Source organism: Eriocheir sinensis, chromosome 9 (genome assembly GCF_024679095.1).
Source record: "Eriocheir sinensis breed Jianghai 21 chromosome 9, ASM2467909v1, whole genome shotgun sequence".
Classification (NCBI taxonomy): Eukaryota; Metazoa; Arthropoda; class Malacostraca; order Decapoda; family Varunidae; genus Eriocheir; species Eriocheir sinensis.
In genome coordinates, this window is record NC_066517.1 from 23,350,040 (window position 1) to 23,367,539 (window position 17,500).

The 17,500-nt window shown below is 45.6% G+C and overlaps 1 protein-coding gene across 3 annotated transcripts in view; it reads left to right on the plus strand.

The window, feature by feature from the left end:
* Positions 1-4,732: 4,732 nt before the first annotated feature.
* LOC126996209 (ecotropic viral integration site 5 ortholog-like) overlaps positions 4,733-17,500 on the plus strand; it is a 123,424-nt gene continuing 110,656 nt past the window's right edge. For all 3 annotated transcript variants that reach the window (XM_050856520.1, XM_050856522.1, XM_050856523.1), the window contains exon 1: positions 4,733-4,996. In XM_050856520.1, coding sequence (XP_050712477.1) covers positions 4,893-4,996 — 104 coding nt within the window. In that variant the 5' untranslated portion in view covers positions 4,733-4,892. The remainder of the gene's footprint in view (positions 4,997-17,500) is intronic.

A 17,500-nucleotide genomic window follows, 5' to 3' on the forward strand; every position in this document is an offset into this window, starting at 1 on the left:
TTACCTCCAACTCTCTCCCTCTTTCTACCTCTTATTTAGCTTTGTCTAGCGGTAAGGCAAGGGAAGGGGGGGCCGGAGGAGGGCGTGCAGTGAGTTGATAGTTATTTTCTCTCCCTCTTTCTACCTCCCTTTTAGTCATGTCTGTACTCTCGTTTCCATGGGCTTCTTGCAGACTCCTTACGTTCTTATGTTCTTATGTTCCCTGTCACTCATTCACCCTGTCACTCTGTTCTCGGCAAGGGGAGGAAGGTGGAGGGTGGCAGGGAGGGCAGCGTCGTGTGTTGATACCCTACTTTTTTTGTTTTGCCATTGATTCTGTTGCATTCTCAAGGTAAGACTGGGGGAAGGGGTGGGGGTGGGTGGGGGGGGGGGTTACTAGCGCGTGGCACCCCCCTCTTCTTCCTCTCATTATTATTATTATTTTCTTCTTCTTTCTCCTCATCTATTTTCTTTCGTGCTTTCCTTTCCTACATTCTTCATCCTTCTCTGTCTCTTTCTTTTTCTCCATTTCTTCTTCCTTTCCTTCGTCTTCTTCTTCTTCTTCTTTTTCCTTTCATTCCTTCTCTCCATGTCTCCTTCTCCTATTCTCCTTCCGTCTGTTTCTCTCTTTCTCTGATTCTCCTCCTTATTTTCCTTTTCTTCCTCTCTTCCTCCTCCTCCTCCTCTCTCTCTCTCTCTCTCTCTCTCTCTCTCTCTCTCTCTCTCTCTCTCTCTCTCTCTCTCTCTCTCTCTCTCTCTCTCTCTCCCTTCCTTCATTCCTTTCTCTCCATGTCTCCTTCTATTGTTTTCATTTTTTTTCTCTCTTTTATCCGATTTCTTTTCTCCTTCTTCTCCTTTTTTTCGTTCTCTATTCCTTTTTCAGTCTTTTCCCTTTTTTCCTTTTTTCCTCCTCCTCCACCTCCCTTCTCTTCTCTCCATTCCTTCTCTTTATCCTTCCTCCCCTTCTTGCGTTCATCATCTTCGTCTTTCTCTTTCTCCTGTTCGTATATTCCTTTTCCTTTTCTTCTTCCATGTTCTTCTCCATCCTAGTCTATTCCAGTCTTTATTTCCTCCTTCTCTTCTTCCTCTTCTTCCTCCTCCTCCTCCTCCTCCTCCTCCTTTCACTATCATCCTGGGAGCCTTTTCACACTCGTAACCTCTCTTGCTCCTCGCTTTATTTCTCTCTCTCTCTCTCTCTCTCTCTCTCTCTCTCTCTCTCTCTCTCTCTCTCTCTCTCTCTCTCTCTCTCTCTCTCTCTCTCTCTCTCTCTCTCTCTCATGAATTCTTTAAACACACACATACACACACACACACACACACACACACAGACCTCATAGTAAACACGTTATAGACTCGTATGGCGGCGGATGAGAGGTCATAAATTTTACTATAGTTGTACCTGAAGCCATCTTAGTTACCCCTCCTCCTCCTCCTCCTCCTCCTCCTCCCCGTTGATTTATGTGCAGGCAAGCTCATGGCGAGGGTTCTAATGTACTTGTCCTTCGTTCAGTCAACGGAGCGCTTAAAGAAAGAGGTCAGCTAGATGTGGTTGAAAGGATGAAGGGGGGGGGGGGGGGGTCGTGTTGTGGGGGGGAGGGGTGTTGGGTGTTGGGGGGTGTTGGGAGGTGGTGTTGTGTGTTGGGGGGATGTTGTGTTTTGAGTGTGTGTGGAGGGGGGAGGTTGTGTTGTGGGGGGAGGGGTGGGTGTTGTGTTGTGTTGTGTGTGTGGGGGGGGGGGAGGGGTTGTATTTTGTGTGTGGGAGGTTATGTTGTGTGTGTGTGTGTGTGTGTGTGTGTGTGTGTGTATGTGTGTGTGTGTGTCTACTACTACTACTACTACTACTACTACTACTACTACTACTACTACTACTACTACTACTACTACTACTACTGACTATTCATGGTCGCAAAGAAGATGAGGGTAAGAAATTATATGAATGGAGGAAAATATAGGCCTTCTTCTCTCCTTTTCCTCCTCCTCCTCTTCCTCCTCTTTTCTTCTCCTTTTCTTCGTTTTCTTCTTGTTTTTCTTCTTATTATTATTATTCATCTCCTTGTTCTTCTTCTTCTTCTTCTTCTTCTTCTTCTTCTTCTTCTTCTTCTTCTTCTCCTCCTCCTCCTCCTCCTCTCACACCTTATCCTTCACAGCGTCAATTACTTACTCCTACGCCTCCCGAGAAAGAGAAAGAGAGAAAGAGAGAGAGGGGAGAGAAAGGGGAGGGGAGAGGGGAGAGGGGAGGTAAGTCGATAGCTGACCCTCACTGGCCCACATACGCTAGGCACCCCCTCACCCTTCCCCCCATCTCCCCTACCCCCAATCTATGACGTCACGCGAGGCACAATGATTGGGCAGGTAAGGTCAGCCTACCTGTAATTAAGAAGGTGATGAGGGCAGGTGTGACGGGGTGACAGAATGAGGTGCTAACTAATGGGGAGAAGGAGGAGGAGGGGAGGGAAGAATAGGAGGGGAGGGGAGGAAAGGGAGGGGAGGTAATGGTGGTATGGGATATTGTGGGTAGAGGGAAGGGAGGGAATGAGGGAGGGAAAGGGTGTGAGTGGAGGAGGAAAGTGGAAGAGGTAGTGGAGGGAAAGTAAGGGAGATAGCGAAGAAGAGGGTGAAGGGAAAGAGGGAAGGAGGAAGGGAGGGAGGGAGGGGCTGTGAGTGGGCGGGGAGAAGGGAGAGGGGAGAGAGTAATGCAGGTAAGGGAGATAGTGAGGGAGGTGAGGGGAGGAAAATGGAGGGAAAGAGGAATGATGAGGGAGGAGGAAGTGAGGGGAAGGGAGAGGTAAGGCGGGAGGAGCTGTTGATAAGTAAGGGGAATGGGAGTTAAAGGGAGATGAGTGGAGGAAGGATGGAAGGTGAGGGGAGTGGGGTGTAAGTATTAAGGGAGATGTGGCAGAGGGAGAGTCTGAGAGAGTGGGAGGTGAGGGAATGGTGGGGAAGGATGTGCTGTTTCTCATTTCGCTTTCTTGGAATCAAGTTTTCGGCGGCAGCTTTGGAGTACACGCGTTGATGTCTGGTGTGTGTGTGTGTGTGTGTGTGTGTGTGTGTGTGTGTGTGTGTGTGTGTGTGTGTGTGAAATGATGGACAAACGTGGCCCTGGCGATGCTGTGCGTGTGGCACCGTGTGTATGGCGATGATGGTCACTGCCGGCGATCGCGGGCGGCCGCTGCACAGACCCATGGGAGCCCAGTGATAATGTGTGTGGCTGGAGACAATGGCACAAGTGTAGCAGGTGTTGATGATGATGGACGTGTGTTGCTGCTGTATAAGAGCGGCCTTGGGACACACACCGCGGGTCTTTGTGGCCAGGAGCATCACGCCCCCCGGGTGTCCCTCCAGGGGGGCTGCCCGCCGCCCGCGGTGTCCTGTTACCCACACACGGCAGCCGCGGTGTTGGGAACGATTGGGACACTGGCGTGTCAAGGGTTCACACTGCTGGAGGAACCATGTGTGTGGACATATATATGTATATATATATATATATATATATATATATATATATATATATATATATATATATATATATATATATATATATATATATATATATATATATATATATATATATATATATATATATATATATATATATATATATATATATATATATATATATATATATATATATATATATATATATATATATATATATATATATATATATATATATATATATATATATATATATATATATATATATATATATATATATATATATATATATATATACACGTGTGTGTGTGTGTGTGTGTGTGTGTGTGTGTGTGTGTGTGTGTGTGTGTGTGTGTGTGTGTCTTGGACGCCCCATGTGCACGTCACAACGTATCCCCACACAGCCTGTGCTCGCGTGGCCTTCCTTAAATCAAGCACCGGGGGAGGGGGTTGTGCAGGAGGCCCATCGCGCCGCCTGTCCCTCGTGCCGCCGCCGCCGCCTTAGCGCCTCCTGCAGGTGGGCGGCGGGGCGGCGCGGCGGGCGGGCAGGGTGGTGGGTGCCGACCCGCGCAGGCAGCGGCCTACTTAAAGGCGGGCGAGGACAGTCTGCGGCACTAAGGTCACGTGTGTCGCGGGCGTCACACCGCGCCGCCACGCTTCCAGTCACACTCAGGATCTCGCCGTCGTCGCCGCGCCACGCAGTGCCAGCAGCCTCGCCTCCGTCGCCCACGCCGCGGCACGCCAGTTCCCGTCCCCGCCTGGCCAGTGCCGCTCACCTGCCGGTCACCCTCCTCCGCGCCGCCGCCGGGCGTGCCAGCAACAAGTTGATGCTCGCGTCGAGCGTGTGGCACCCCGCGCCTCGCCACGCTCCAGTGTGTGCGTAGGGACTGTGTGCGTGTGTACCTGCAGCCACAACTTCGCCGCGCCGTGCACATACTCCAGATCGTCAGCTCCTGTCAGCCACGGCCTCCTGCCTCCGCCGCCGCCGCTGCTTTCTCCCCGGCGTGCCCGGCCCTGCCCTGACGGCCGCCAGCTTGTGAGGCGGCAAGAAGTGGCCGCAGCGAGGCGGGCCGCGCGGCGCGTTTGTCAGTCCGAGGTCTGCCCCCGCGGCCTGGGGTAGTGGAGGCTCCGCCGTGTTCACTCGTGCTCGCCGTGCCGTGCTGCTCACGTGTCTGTGTCTCAGGACAGTGACGGTGTGACTGTGTGACTGTGTCAGACCCAGAGGTGCCGCGCTCCTCGCCCGTGACTATGGTGACTCTCCGCCTGCCCGTCCCAGGACGAAGCTAAGGCTTCGAATCTCATTGAAGCAGTGTTGTTCATGCCTGTTGAAGCAGGTCCGAGACAGTGTTGTTGTGGACGTGGTGGTGAGGCGGGCAGTTCAGCGCCCCCGTGTGTCCGAGCCCTCAGCCCCCAGACGCTGTGCTGAGGTGCTGCCCCCGTAGCTGTGTGTTGTGACCCGTCCCGCCCACGCCGCCAAGATGGTGCTGCAGAACATCAAGCTGTACCGCCTGCAGAGGCTTAACACCTTCCAGCGCCTCAACGCCCTCTCCATCCAGGACCCCATCCCGGAGCACAAGGAGAGGTGAGTGTGAGCCCTGTACCCTTCCCTGCCCCTTGCTGCCCTCACCCCCGCCCTCCTTCACCCCCGGCACCCACGCAGGGCAGAGGGTGGCACCGGCGGGCAGCGAGGGGCACACATTCTCGTATTGTCTATCACCTCGTTACACCCTACCCAGAGTTTGCCACCCCTGCTGCACCCTGCCCCCTGATTGTCTTACCCCCGCTACACCCTCCCCCTGCCCCCCCTGGAACAGTCCACACCGGCGCGAGTCACTCCTGTAGGCGGCGTTGAGCAACAGCCAACCACCACCATCGCATGGGTCGGGTCGCCGCTCGCTCGCTCGTTCACTCGCAAACTCCTAGCAGTGAAAGTTTCCCCCTCCATCCCCTCCCCTCCTCCTCCCCTCGCGCCTCCTCCTCCTCCTCCTCTCAGCTCAGGAACATATCCCAGCTGAATATCTCCCCCTCTCCCCCTCCTCCTCCTCCTCCTCCTCCTCTCAGCTAAGGAACAAAACCAAGCTGAGTATCTCCCCCTCTCCCCCTTCTTCCCCTCCTTATCCCCCCCCCCCTTTTTCAATGTCCCCGCCTCTGCTTGACCCCCACGCGTCATTATGTTTGGCAATGACATTCTTAGGAGAGATTTTCACATCTAAAGGGAAGAAGGAGGGACATGAGAGGGTGGGGGGGAGGGGTAAAGAGGGGACTGTGGGGGGGGCGAGGAAGGGGGGGACTGCGTGTGTGTGGGGGGCTACGTGCGTGTGTGTGTGTGTATGTGTGTGTGTGAAATGACGATGGGGGTGTAGGAGGGGGAGGAGGAGGAGGAGAAGGAAGATTTAGAAGGACGAAGTGGAGGAAGGAAGGAAGGAAGTGGAGTGGAGTGGAGTGGAGTGGGTGGTGATTTTATTTTCTCGGCTAATCACTTCGCTATTATTATTATTATTATTATTATTATTATTATTATTATTATTATTATTATTATTATTATTATTATTATTATTATTATTATTATTATTATTTTAACCCCCCGTGGTCGCTGTTATAGTCCAAATTGATGTTTCCTGTTGTTGTTGTTGTTGTTCTTGTTGTTGTTGTATGCATCTATTTACAAGCAAGTCTGTCTATTCATGTCTGTCTGTCTATTTCTGTCTATTTTCTATCCATCTATCTCTTCGTTAATCCGCCTATGTTAAATTTTGTGCTAGTTTGTATACATCTTTCTCTCCTATCTCTGTCTGTCTGTCTGTCTACATCTGTCTGTCTGTCTATCTGTCTACATCTGTCTGTCTGTCTGTCTACATCTGTCTGTCTGTCTGTCTGTCTACATCTGTCTGTCTACATCTGTCTGTCTGTCTATCTACATCTGTCTGTCTGTCTGTCTGTCTATCTACATCTGTCTGTCTGTCTACATCTTTCACTTCTATCCGTCTGTCTCTCTGTCTGTCTGTCTTTTTTGTGCTAGTTGATCTACATCTTCCTCTCCAATCTGTCTGTCTGTATTTCTATTTTCCATATCTCCCTGTCAGTTTTGTTTCTTTCCGTCTGTACGTCTGTCTATCTCTGCGCTTTCCTGTCTACGTATACTTTTATTTCAGTCACCTTTTCTATTATTATCATTCATTTTACTCGTTATTCTTTACTTCTTTTTACTGTTTTTTTCTGTCTGTTCACCCGTCTCAATCCACACACCTGTCTCACCTGACCTGTCTATCTCTGTGCTTTCCTGTCTACGTATATCTTAATTTCAACTCTTCTGTCATTATTAATTTTAATCTACTTTTACTTTCTTTTTATTGTTTTTCTTCTGTCTTCACCTGTCTCGCTCCACACACACCTGTCTCACCTGGCCTGTCTATCTCTGTGCCTTCCTGTCTACGGATATATTTCAATCAACTCTTCTATTATTATCACTCATTTTATTCGTTATTTTTACCTTTTTTTTTACTTTTTTTGTGTCTGTTCACTTGTCTCGCTCTCCACACACACACCTGCCCGCCACACCTGCCTCACCCCTCATCACGATCCCATCACCAATACCTTATCATTCCCGTATCGCCTTCACGCAACCTTCTCCTGTTAGCGTGAAAGATAAGGTTCGAGGGGAGACTTAGCAGGGACACAAAAACGTATTAGGGTAAAAAAAGGGAAGATAACTGAGGTAGAAGGCGAATGTGGGAAGATAAAAAGAGGAATAGAAAGAAGACTAAGAGTTGATAATAGTTAATAGAAAGATTGATAGAGTTGATGGTTTGAGGGGAGACTGATATAGGGTCAGAAAAAGACATATTTGAGGTGAAAACGAATGTAAGAAGAGAGAGGAACAAAAGGAAAGAGTTATGAGGTAATGATAAGAAGAAGAAGAAGAAGAAGAAGAAGAAGAAGAATATAGAGATGTTACCGAATAGAGAAAGAGAAAAAGAAGTAGAAAGATGAATAATAAATAAGAGATGATGATGAATATAGGAAGAAAGAAAGGAAGAACAGGATAAAAAGGCTGAATAATAATAATAATAATAATAATAATAATAATAATAATAATAATAATAATAATAATAATAATAATAATAATAAGAAGAAGAAGAAGAAGAAGAAGAAGAAGAAGAAGAAGAAGAAGAAGAAGAAGAAGAAGAAGAAGAAGAAGAAGAAGAAGAAGAAGAAGATGATGATGATGATAGGATATAATAATTCTGATGACGAAAAAAGAAGAAACAGAGAATAAAGAAATAAGAGAGAGAGAGAAAGGAGAAGAAGGAAAGAGGAGCAGGAGGAGGAGGAGGAAAGGAGAGAAACTGACATGGAGGAAAGGTAAGGGAGATAAGGGAGAGAACAAAAGGGTGGAGGAAGGTTAAAAGGACAGGAGGAAGGACACGAGGAGGATAAATGGAGGAGGAGGAGGAGGAGGAGGAGGAGGTTGACAAGGATATGAGAGTTAGGGAAGAGAAGGAGGGAGGAGGGAGGGAGGAAGGGAAGCAGGATGGGAGTTTACTTTGGTGTCAAGGGCAGAAGGAGGAGGAGGAGGAGGAGGAGGAAGAAGAGGAGGAGGAGGAGGAGAGGGAGAAAACTCTTCCCGTCTAACATTAACAAAGTCAGATAATTTTAACTTAATCCTCTCCTCCTCCTCCTCCTCCTTCTTCTCTTCCTCCTCTTCTTCTTCCTCCTCCTCCTCCTCCTCCTCCTGTTTCTATTTTTTCTTTTCTTATCTACATCTTACTCTTCTTTCTGTTTTCCTTCCTTCCTCCTCCTCCTCCTCCTCCTCCTCCTCCTCCTCCTCCTCTTCCTCGTCATCATCATCATCTTGTTTATCTTTTTTTTTTTTTTTAGTCATCGTTGTTATCGGTTTCTTCTTCTTCCTCTTCTTCTTCTTCTTCTTCTTCTTCTTCTTCTTCTTCTCTCTCTCTCTCTCTCTCTCTCTCTCTCTCTCTCTCTCTCTCTCTCTCTCTCTCTCTCTCTCTCTCTCTCTCGTCCACTCATTTCATTCTCACACCTTTCCTCCTCCTCCTCCTCCTCCTCCTCTTCTCGCCCTTGTTCTTACACGTGCCATACGACCCATTCCCTTCCTCCTCCTCCTCCTCCTCCTCCTCCTCCTCTCCTTATCACACCCTTCTTCTCTCCCTCCTTTTTTATCGTTTTTCCTTCCTGTCTAACTTTCTTCCCCTCACTTTCCCTTTCTTCTTCCTCCTCCTCCTCTTCATCTTCCTCCTCCTCCTCCTCCTCTTCCTTCATTCTCCTCTTTCTAGTTCACCTTTTTCTCTTTCTCTTTCTAGCTCTCCTCCTCCTCCTCCTCCTCCTCCTCCTCCTCCATAAAGACCAGGAGGAAAAAAACTCACTCACTCGGTGTTCTGGGTCAAGGGAGGGAGGAAGTGAGGAGGAGGAGGAGGAGGAGGAGGAGGAGGAGGAGGAGGAGGATATGTAAAGTGTTAGATGTGAGGGACGAGGCGAGGATATTGAGAGAGAGAGAGAGAGAGAGAGAGAGAGAGAGAGAGAGAGAGAGAGAGAGAGAGAGAGTTGAATGAGATGGAATGGAGTAATTTGTTTGTGGTTGTAGTGGATAGCGAAGTGGAATGAGAGGTAGTGGAGTGGATATAGGAGAAAGTGGAGGGGAAATGGTATGAAGGTATAATGAAGGTGGAATAAGAATGTGGAGTGTGGGAGTGTGGAGTGACTATAGAAGTGGAAGGAAAGTCAGTGGAATTGGATGTGGAATGATATGGAAGATAGAATGAGGGTGGAATGACAATGTGGAGAGTGGAGGCATGGAGTGACTACAGAAGTGGAATGAGAGGAGCTGGAATAGATTTATGAGTTGAGGTTGGTTTAACTGATGTGGGAAGTGGAATGCATGAGCGGAATGAGTGTGTGCGGTGTGAAAATGTGGAGTGACTAAGTGGAATGAGCCAAAAAAGAAAAAAAAAAGTGGATAGATTTACAAGTGGAAGTTCGTATAGCTGATTTGGGAGGTGGAATGAATGAGTGGAATGAGAAAGTGGAATGTGGAGGTGTTAATTGACTGAGCGTGCCTGTGTGTGTGTGTGTGTGTGTGTGTGTGTGTGTGTGTGTGTGTGTGTGTGTGTGTGTGTGTGTGTGTGTGTGTGTAATGAGCCAGCTGTGTTTTGTAACCTTTAAAAGAGGCGAGAGGAATGAATGAAAGTGAAATGCTGGAAAGAAAAAAAAAGAAAAGGAAGAAAAAAATACCAGATACGTCAAAAAGTGAATTAGAAGGAAAAGAAGAAGAAGGAGAAGGATGAATAGGAGAAGGAGAAGGAGAAAGAGGAGGAGAAGGAGGAGAAGAACTAGAGGAGGAGGAAGACAAGGAGAATTAGCATACAAAACAAGTTAGTGAAAAATGAAGAAAATAAGAAGAGAAAAAAATAGAGGAAAGTGAAAAATGAATGAAAGAAAAAATAATAAAGCAAAACAAACAGGAAAATCAATAAAAAAGAAAGACTCATAAAATTCTCGTCACATAAAAGGACAGAAGAAAAAAATAAACATAGAGAAAATAAACAAAACAACATCTCTCAAAGTATAAGGTCGTGAATCAGGTTAACTATAAGGGAGGTGACATGTATAAGGATTAAGGACAAAGTATAAGGAATTGAAACTCTTGTACGTAATTCCATAAACAAAGTAATCAGAGAGAGAGAGAGAGAGAGAGAGAGAGAGAGAGAGAGAGAGAGAGAGAGAGAGAGAGAGAGAGAGAGAGAGAGAGAGGTCATGGTCGCAGTGGCATGGGTATACATAGGGAGGAGGAGGAGGAGGAGGAGGAAGGGGTGGCATGAAGGTCGTTTCCATTGGTACTCTGAGGTTCCAGTTTCATCTACGCTCTCATGCCCCTCCCCTCCCCCCTTCCCCCTCCCCCCCTCGTGCCCTCATTCCCCTCACCCCCCCACCCCCCCTGCCCCCCTATCCATGTCCTCTTTAGGCCCCCTTAACCTTCCCCTCACCTCCTCTTGTTGTCGGGGAATTACCTGCCTCATTCCATCTGTTTACCTGTATCATTCCACTTGCATACCTGTGTCTCATTCCACCTGTATTCCTGTGTCTCATTCCACTTGTTTCATTCCACCTGTATACCTGTGTCTCATACCACTTGTCCCATTCCACCTGTATTCCTGTGTCTCATTCCACTTGTTTCATTCCACCTGTATCATTCCACGTTTTTATTTGTCTGTCTCATTCCACTTGTCTCATTCCACCTGTTCACATCTATCATTCCACTTGTTTGCCTGTCTTTCATTCCACTTGTCATTCCACCTCTTTACTTGTATCATTCCACCTGTTTACCTGTGTTTCATTCCACTCGTTTCATTCCACTTGTCTCATTCCACCTGTCTTATTCCACCTATCAGCTGAATACCCTTAAACTCATTCCACTTCTTGACATCATTCCACTTACACTCCACTCATTCCACTCTGTCTTGTCATTCCACTTACAACCACTCACTCATTCCACTCTTTGTCTTGTCATTCCACTTAGCACCACTCACTCATTCCACTTCTCGTCTTGTCGTTTCATTTATACTCCACTTCATTCCACCTTGATCTGTATACGCTTAAAACCCATTCCACTTCTCGTCTCGTCATTCCACTTGCACTCCACATCAATCCACTTACCACCTCACTACCCTTTGTCCACTAAAATTCATACCACTTCTCGCACAGTCATTCCACTTGCACTCCACTTCAATCCACTTACCACCTCACTACCCTTTGTCCACTAAAATTCATACCACATCTTGCGCAGTCATTCCACTTGCACCCCACATCAATCCACTTACCACCTCACTACCCTTTGTCCACTAAAATTCATACCACTTCTCCCACAGTCATTCCACTCAGACTCCACTTCATTCTACTTACCACCTATGCCCTAAAGCTGCTGAAACTCATGCCACTCTCCTGTCATTCCACTTTTACATTCCACATCATTCCACCGACTTTTTTTTCTATTTTAGTGATCCGTTGTCCTCATTCCACTGTTCCTTCACCCCAGTCAATTCCACGTTCCACATTCCATATTGATCTTTTTTTATGATCTTATTTTCTTTTATTATCTTGCATTCTCTTTCATTCCCTTTTATTCTCATTCCGGTGTCTTGTTTTTTTTGTTTGTTTGTTTATGCTGTTTATTGTTTATTGTTTCCTTTTTTTCTTTCTTTCTTTCTTTCTTCCTCCCTTTCTTTCTTTCTTTCTTTCTTTCTTGCTTGCTTACTTTCCTCCTCCTTCCTTTCTTCCTCTTTTTCTTCTTTATTCCTTCATTTATTATTTACTTTTCTTTTCTTTCTTACTTGATTGCTTTCTTTCTGTTTTCCTCTTTCTTTTTCTTTACTTTTTCTTTTTATCTTCTTTTTATTCTCTTGCATTTTCTTGTTTTTTTTCTTTCTTTTTCTTCATTTTTTTCGTTCATTCATTACAGATTTCTTTCTCCTATTTTTCCTTGTTTTCCTTCCTTCCTTTCCTTCCTTCCTTCCTTCCTTCCTTTCTTCCTTCCTTCCTTCCTTCTCTCCCTTCCTTCCTTCTGTACCTTCCTTCTCTCCATCCTTCCTTCTGTACCTCCTTCCCTCCTTCCCTTCCTTCCTTCCTTCCTTCTCTTTCTTTGTAACCTTTTATGTAAACAACGTCAACACTTTCCAACTTGTTTGTTTTTTTGTTTATTTTCGTGTATACTTGTTTGTTCTCGTGTGTGTGTGTGTGTGTGTGTGTGTGTGTGTGTGTGTGTGTGTGTGTGTGTGTGTGTGTGTGTTTAACGTTCGCTGTTTGTTTACTTTTTTTGTTTACTTGAGGCAACCAGAACCTTAACATACATTGCCCTCCTCCTCCTCCTCCTCCTCCTCCTCCTCCTCCTCCTCCTCCTCCTCCACTTACCTCTTCCTTTCCTCCTCCTCCTCCACTTACCTCCTTTCCTCCCTCCTTCTCGTTCAATCAGTCTTGTCTTTCTTTCATTTCTCTCTTTTTCTCCTATTTCTTTCTTTTCTTCTATTTCTCTTTCTTTTCCTCCTTTTCCCCTCCCTTTTCCTCTCTAGGTTTCCTTCTTCTTCCCTTTGTTACTTTTTTCTAGTTTTCCTTCTCCTTGTTCCCTCTTTCCTTTATATTTCTTCCTTCTGCTTCCTCTCTTCTTCTTCTTCTTTCCCTCTTTTCTCTTTCCTCTCTTCCATAATTTCTCTTCCTTTTCCTTCAGTTTCTTCTCTACTTCCTCTCCTTTCTTTTCTCCTTCCCCTCTTTCTCCTCCTCCTCCTCCTCCTCCTCCTCCTCCTCCTCCCTCTTCTCTTCCACTTCTTATCCCATACGCCAACCACTACCACCACCACCAACAACAACAACAACAACAGTAATAACAAGAACAGGAACAACAACTCAGAAGGATGTCCTCGATTTTCTAATAAGCTGATTTGAAGGAAGACAAGGAGGAGGAGGAGGAGGAGGAGGAGGAGGAGGAGAAACTATTATACACCACAACAGTAACTTAGAGACAGCAGATGGTGGCAAAAAAAACAACGAAAAAGAAAAAAAAGAATATCCATTGACCTATAATGAGGTCACCTGCTTTGCTAGGCTACTAATTTCGACAGGTACAGGAGGAGGAAGAAGAGGAAGAGGAGGAGAAGGAGGAGAAGAAGGAGGAGGTGGAGGAGGAGGAGGAGAAGAAGGAGGAGGAGGAGGAGGAGGAGGAGTAGAAGGAGGAGGTGGAGGAAGAGGAGGAGGAGGAGAAGAAGGAGGAGGTGGAGGAGGAGGAGGAGGAGTTGAAGAAGGAGATGGAGAAATCGAAGGATAAAATGTTGATGGGAAGAGGAGGAGGAAGAAGAAGAGGGAAGAGGAGGAGGAGGAGGAGGAAGAAGAGGGAAGAAGGAGGAGGAGGAAGGAGATGGAGAAACAGAAGGATAATTATGATTGAGACATGGAAGGGAAGAAGAGGAGGAGAAGGAGGAGGAGGAGGAGGAGGGGAAGAAGAAGGAGAGGAGGAGGAGGAGAAGGAGAGATGGAGAAATAGGATAAATATAGCTGAAACATAGAAGAGAAGAAGAGGAAGAAGAGGAGGAGGAAGAGAAAAAAATGAAAAATAACAGCTTGGGGGAAAGAGAAAACAAGGAGGATTAAAACATGGATAACATAAACATAAGGAGAAGAAGGAAAAGGAGGAATAAAAAATGGAGAATATAGCAAAAAAACAAAAGGAAAAATATAGAACCGAAGTAGAATAGATGAAAGATTAGAAGATGAAGAAGGAGGAGGAAGAGGAGGAGAAGAGAAAGGAAGACGGGTAGCACAGGAGAACGAGAGAGATCATAGTAACAGGAGAAGAAGAAGAAGAGGAGGAGGAGGAGGAGGAGGAGGAGGAAGGAAGCTAAGTAGGTGAAGGAGCAGGAGGAGGAGGAGGAGGAGGATAAGGAGGAGCAGGGAGTATTAATAGAAAAGGAGGACGGTCAGTTATAGGGGAGACTGAGGTGGTTCTGTCGCCTGAATGAAATTGTTGCGTAAGTGAGCCGAGTACCGCCGACAATGACTGGGCCTCTCTCTCTCTCTCTCTCTCTCTCTCTCTCTCTCTCTCTCTCTCTCTCGCTCTCTGGCTCACTCTCTCACTTTCTCTAACTGAGGCGGCCTTGGTTGATTGTTGATTCTCTCTCTCTCTCTCTCTCTCTCTCTCTCTCTCTCTCTCTCTCTCTCTCTCTCTCTTGTTTGTTTGGGTGTCTGCTGGTTTTTTTTCTTCTCTTTCCTCCTCCTCCTCCTCCTCCTCCTTCTTCTTCTTCTTCTTCTCCTTCTTCTTCCCTTCGTACTTGCTGCCCTTGAATGCTAGGATGAAGGAGAGGTGAAGGAGGGAGGGAAGGAGGGAGGGAGGTAATAATTGAGAGAAATGAGGGAGAGAGAGAAAGTGGGGGAGGGAGAGAGAAAAGGGAGGGAGGGGGAGAGAGAGAGAGAGAGAGAGGGGAGGAGGCGGAGGTAATGAGGGAGAAAACGTGATGGAGGCAGCCAGCTGGTGAGAGAGAGAGAGAGAGAGAGAGAGAGAGAGAGAGAGAGAGAAGAAGCGAATGAACTTTTGAAACAATAATGGAGCAATAAATGAGAGAGAGAGAGAGAGAGAGAGAGAGAGAAGAAGAAGAAGAAGAAGCGAATGAACTTTTGAAACAATAAATGAAGTAATAAATGAGAGAGAGAGAGAGAGAGAGAGAGAGAGAGAGAGAGAGAGAGAGAGAGAGACTACACACACACACACACACACACACACACACACACACACACACACACACACACACACACACACACACAGACACACAGACAGACAATCACACACAATTCCTTTTCTTGATTCATTAAACGCCTTGATTGAGAGCTAAAGGTGAGACCCGTGACCCTCCTCCTCCTCCTCCTCCTCCTCTTCTTCCTCCTCCTCCTCCTCCTCCTCCTCTTCCTCCTCTTCCTCTTCTCATTCTGTAACCTCTATGAGGAAAGGGAGGAAGGGAGAGAGGGGAAGAAGATAGCTATATTGGTTTCTACATAAAGAGGGGAAGGGAGGAAAAGGAGGAGGAGGAAGAGGAGGGGAAGAAGAGGAAGAAGAAGAGGAAGATAAAAAAAAGAGGAGGGAGGGTAACAACACAACAACAACAACAACAACAACAACAGCAAAAAGAAAAGAAGGAAGGAAAAGACGAAAAAAAGAAAGAAATGAAAGAAAGAATTGAAGAAAGGCTGAGAAAAGACAAGAGGAAGGAAAGGGGAGCACATCTGAGGTGGGAAGCGCTTGGCAAGGTCACTCTTTCCTTGGGTCCGCGGAAACCCTAGTAAATAGCAGGTGTGGCGGAAGTGTGTGTCTATACCTGGCTTGGGAGACGTCATGGGCAAGGTGAAGACAGGTGGGAACGAGGAAGGGTGAGAGAGAGAGAGAGAGAGAGAGAGAGAGAGAGAGAGAGAGAGAGAGAGAGAGAGAGAGATATGAAGAATGCAATGTGTGAATGACGTAAGGAATAGAAAATGTAAAAGGAAGGAAAGGAAAAAGGGAAATAGGAGGAAAACAGGGAAGGATGGAGAGGAAGAAGAGATGGGAAAGAAAAGAGGGCGAGGGAGGAAGGATGGAATGAGAGAATGAGAGAAGGAAAGAGAAAGGTGAAGGAAGGAGGGAAGAGAGAACGGAAGAAGAATGAGGAGGGAGGAAAATAAAGGAAACAGGGATGCGAAAAAAAAAGGAAGGGAAGAAGGAATAAATTGAAGGAGGAATGAGAGAGGAAGTGAAGGAGGAAGGAAGGAAGGTGAAGGAAAGGAGGGAAGGAATGGAGAGGAAGGAGAGAGTCAGGAAGGAAGATAAGGAAGTATAATTGATGTTGAATAAGAGGGAGAAGGAAGGAAGGAAGGAGGAAGGAAAAGAGGGAAGAAGGAAGAAGGAAGGAATGAAGATAGGAAGAGAGATAGTAGAGAGTAAGAGAGAGACAGAATTAATGTGAAATAAGAGAGAAGGAAGGAAAGGAAGGAGTGAAGGAAGGAAGGTGAAGGAAAAAAGAAGGAAGAGAAGAAGATGGGAAGGAAGGAAGGAAGGTGGGAAAAAGGTGTGGGAAGGACGGGAAAGGTAAATGTAAGAAGGAAATGAAGGAGGGAAGGAAGGACACGAAGGAAGGAAGGAAGGAAGGAAGGGAAGGACAGGAAAGGTAAATATAGGGAAGGAGAGAAAGAGGGAGAGAACCGAGAAGGAAATGAAGGAGGGAAGGAAGGACACGAAGGAAGGAAGGAAGGAGGGTATTTTTTTCTATGAAGGAATGAAGGAAGAAAAGAAAGAAAGAAAAGTGAAAAGAGAAGGAAAGAAGAAAGGAGGGAGGAAAGGAGGAAGAGAACTGGGTTGAGAAATGTGAGAAGGAAATGAATGAAGGAATGAATGAAGGAAGGAAGAGAGGATAATTTTTTCGTTCCTTTTGTTTCTTTCTTTTTTTCTTCCTTATTTTCCTCCTTCCCTTTCTATCTTCTTTTATCCTTCCTTTCCTTGTTATTCCTTCCTTTCATTCCTTTCTTTCTTCCTTCCTTTCTTCGTATCCTTCCCTCCTCCCCTTTCTGTTTTCTTCCATATTTCCTTTCTCTCTTCTTTCTTCTTTTCTCGCTCCCTTTCCTTCCTTCCTTCCTTCCTTCCTTTCTGCCTTTATTTTTTCCTTCCTTCCTTCCTTCCTTTCTTCCTTCCTTCCTTTCATCCCTTCCTTTCTTCCTTCCTTTCTTCCTTCCTTCCTTCCTTCCTTCCTTTTCCTTAATCTTCAGATCACGTGTGAGAGAAAAGAGGAAGAAAAAGAAGAAAAAGAAGAAAAAGCAAAAAAAAAAAAAAAAAATCCCTTCCGGCATCCACCACTTGGCTTCTGTAACACACACACACACACACACACACACACACACACACACACACACACACACACACACACACACACACACACACACAGTTATAGGCTTTTCCACCTCCTCCTCTTCCTCCTCCTCCTCCTCCTCCTCCTCCTCCTCCGGCAGCTGAACACACTAAAGCCATACGATTCTTTTCATTTATTTTTCTTTTTTTCTTTATTCATCTTGGTCCATTGCCTCTGTCTGTCTGTCTGTCTGTCTGTCTGTCTGTCTCTTCTTTTTCTTCCTTCCTCGCTTCCTTTCTTCCTTCTTTCCTCTCTATTTCTTTCCTTTCTTTTTTCCTTCCTTCTCTCTTTACTTCCTCCATTCCTTCACTGAATTCAAACATCATAAACAACAACAACAACAACAACAATAATAATAATAATAATAATAATAATAATAATAATAATAATAATAATAATAATAATAATAATAATAATAATAATAAGTAAGCCTGTTTCATTCTTGTCTTCCTTTTTCTTCCTTTATTTCTTCTTATCCAATCTCTTTCTTCTTTGATTTCTTTCTTTCTTTCTTTTTCTTTCAATCTCGTTTTTTCTTTCCTTTCTGTCTATCTATGTATCTCTTTCTTTCTTTCGTTCTTTCTCTCTTTTGTTTTATATTCCTTTCTTTTTTTGTCTTTTTCTCTCTTTTCATTGATTTCTTTCTTTCTTTCCTTTTCTTT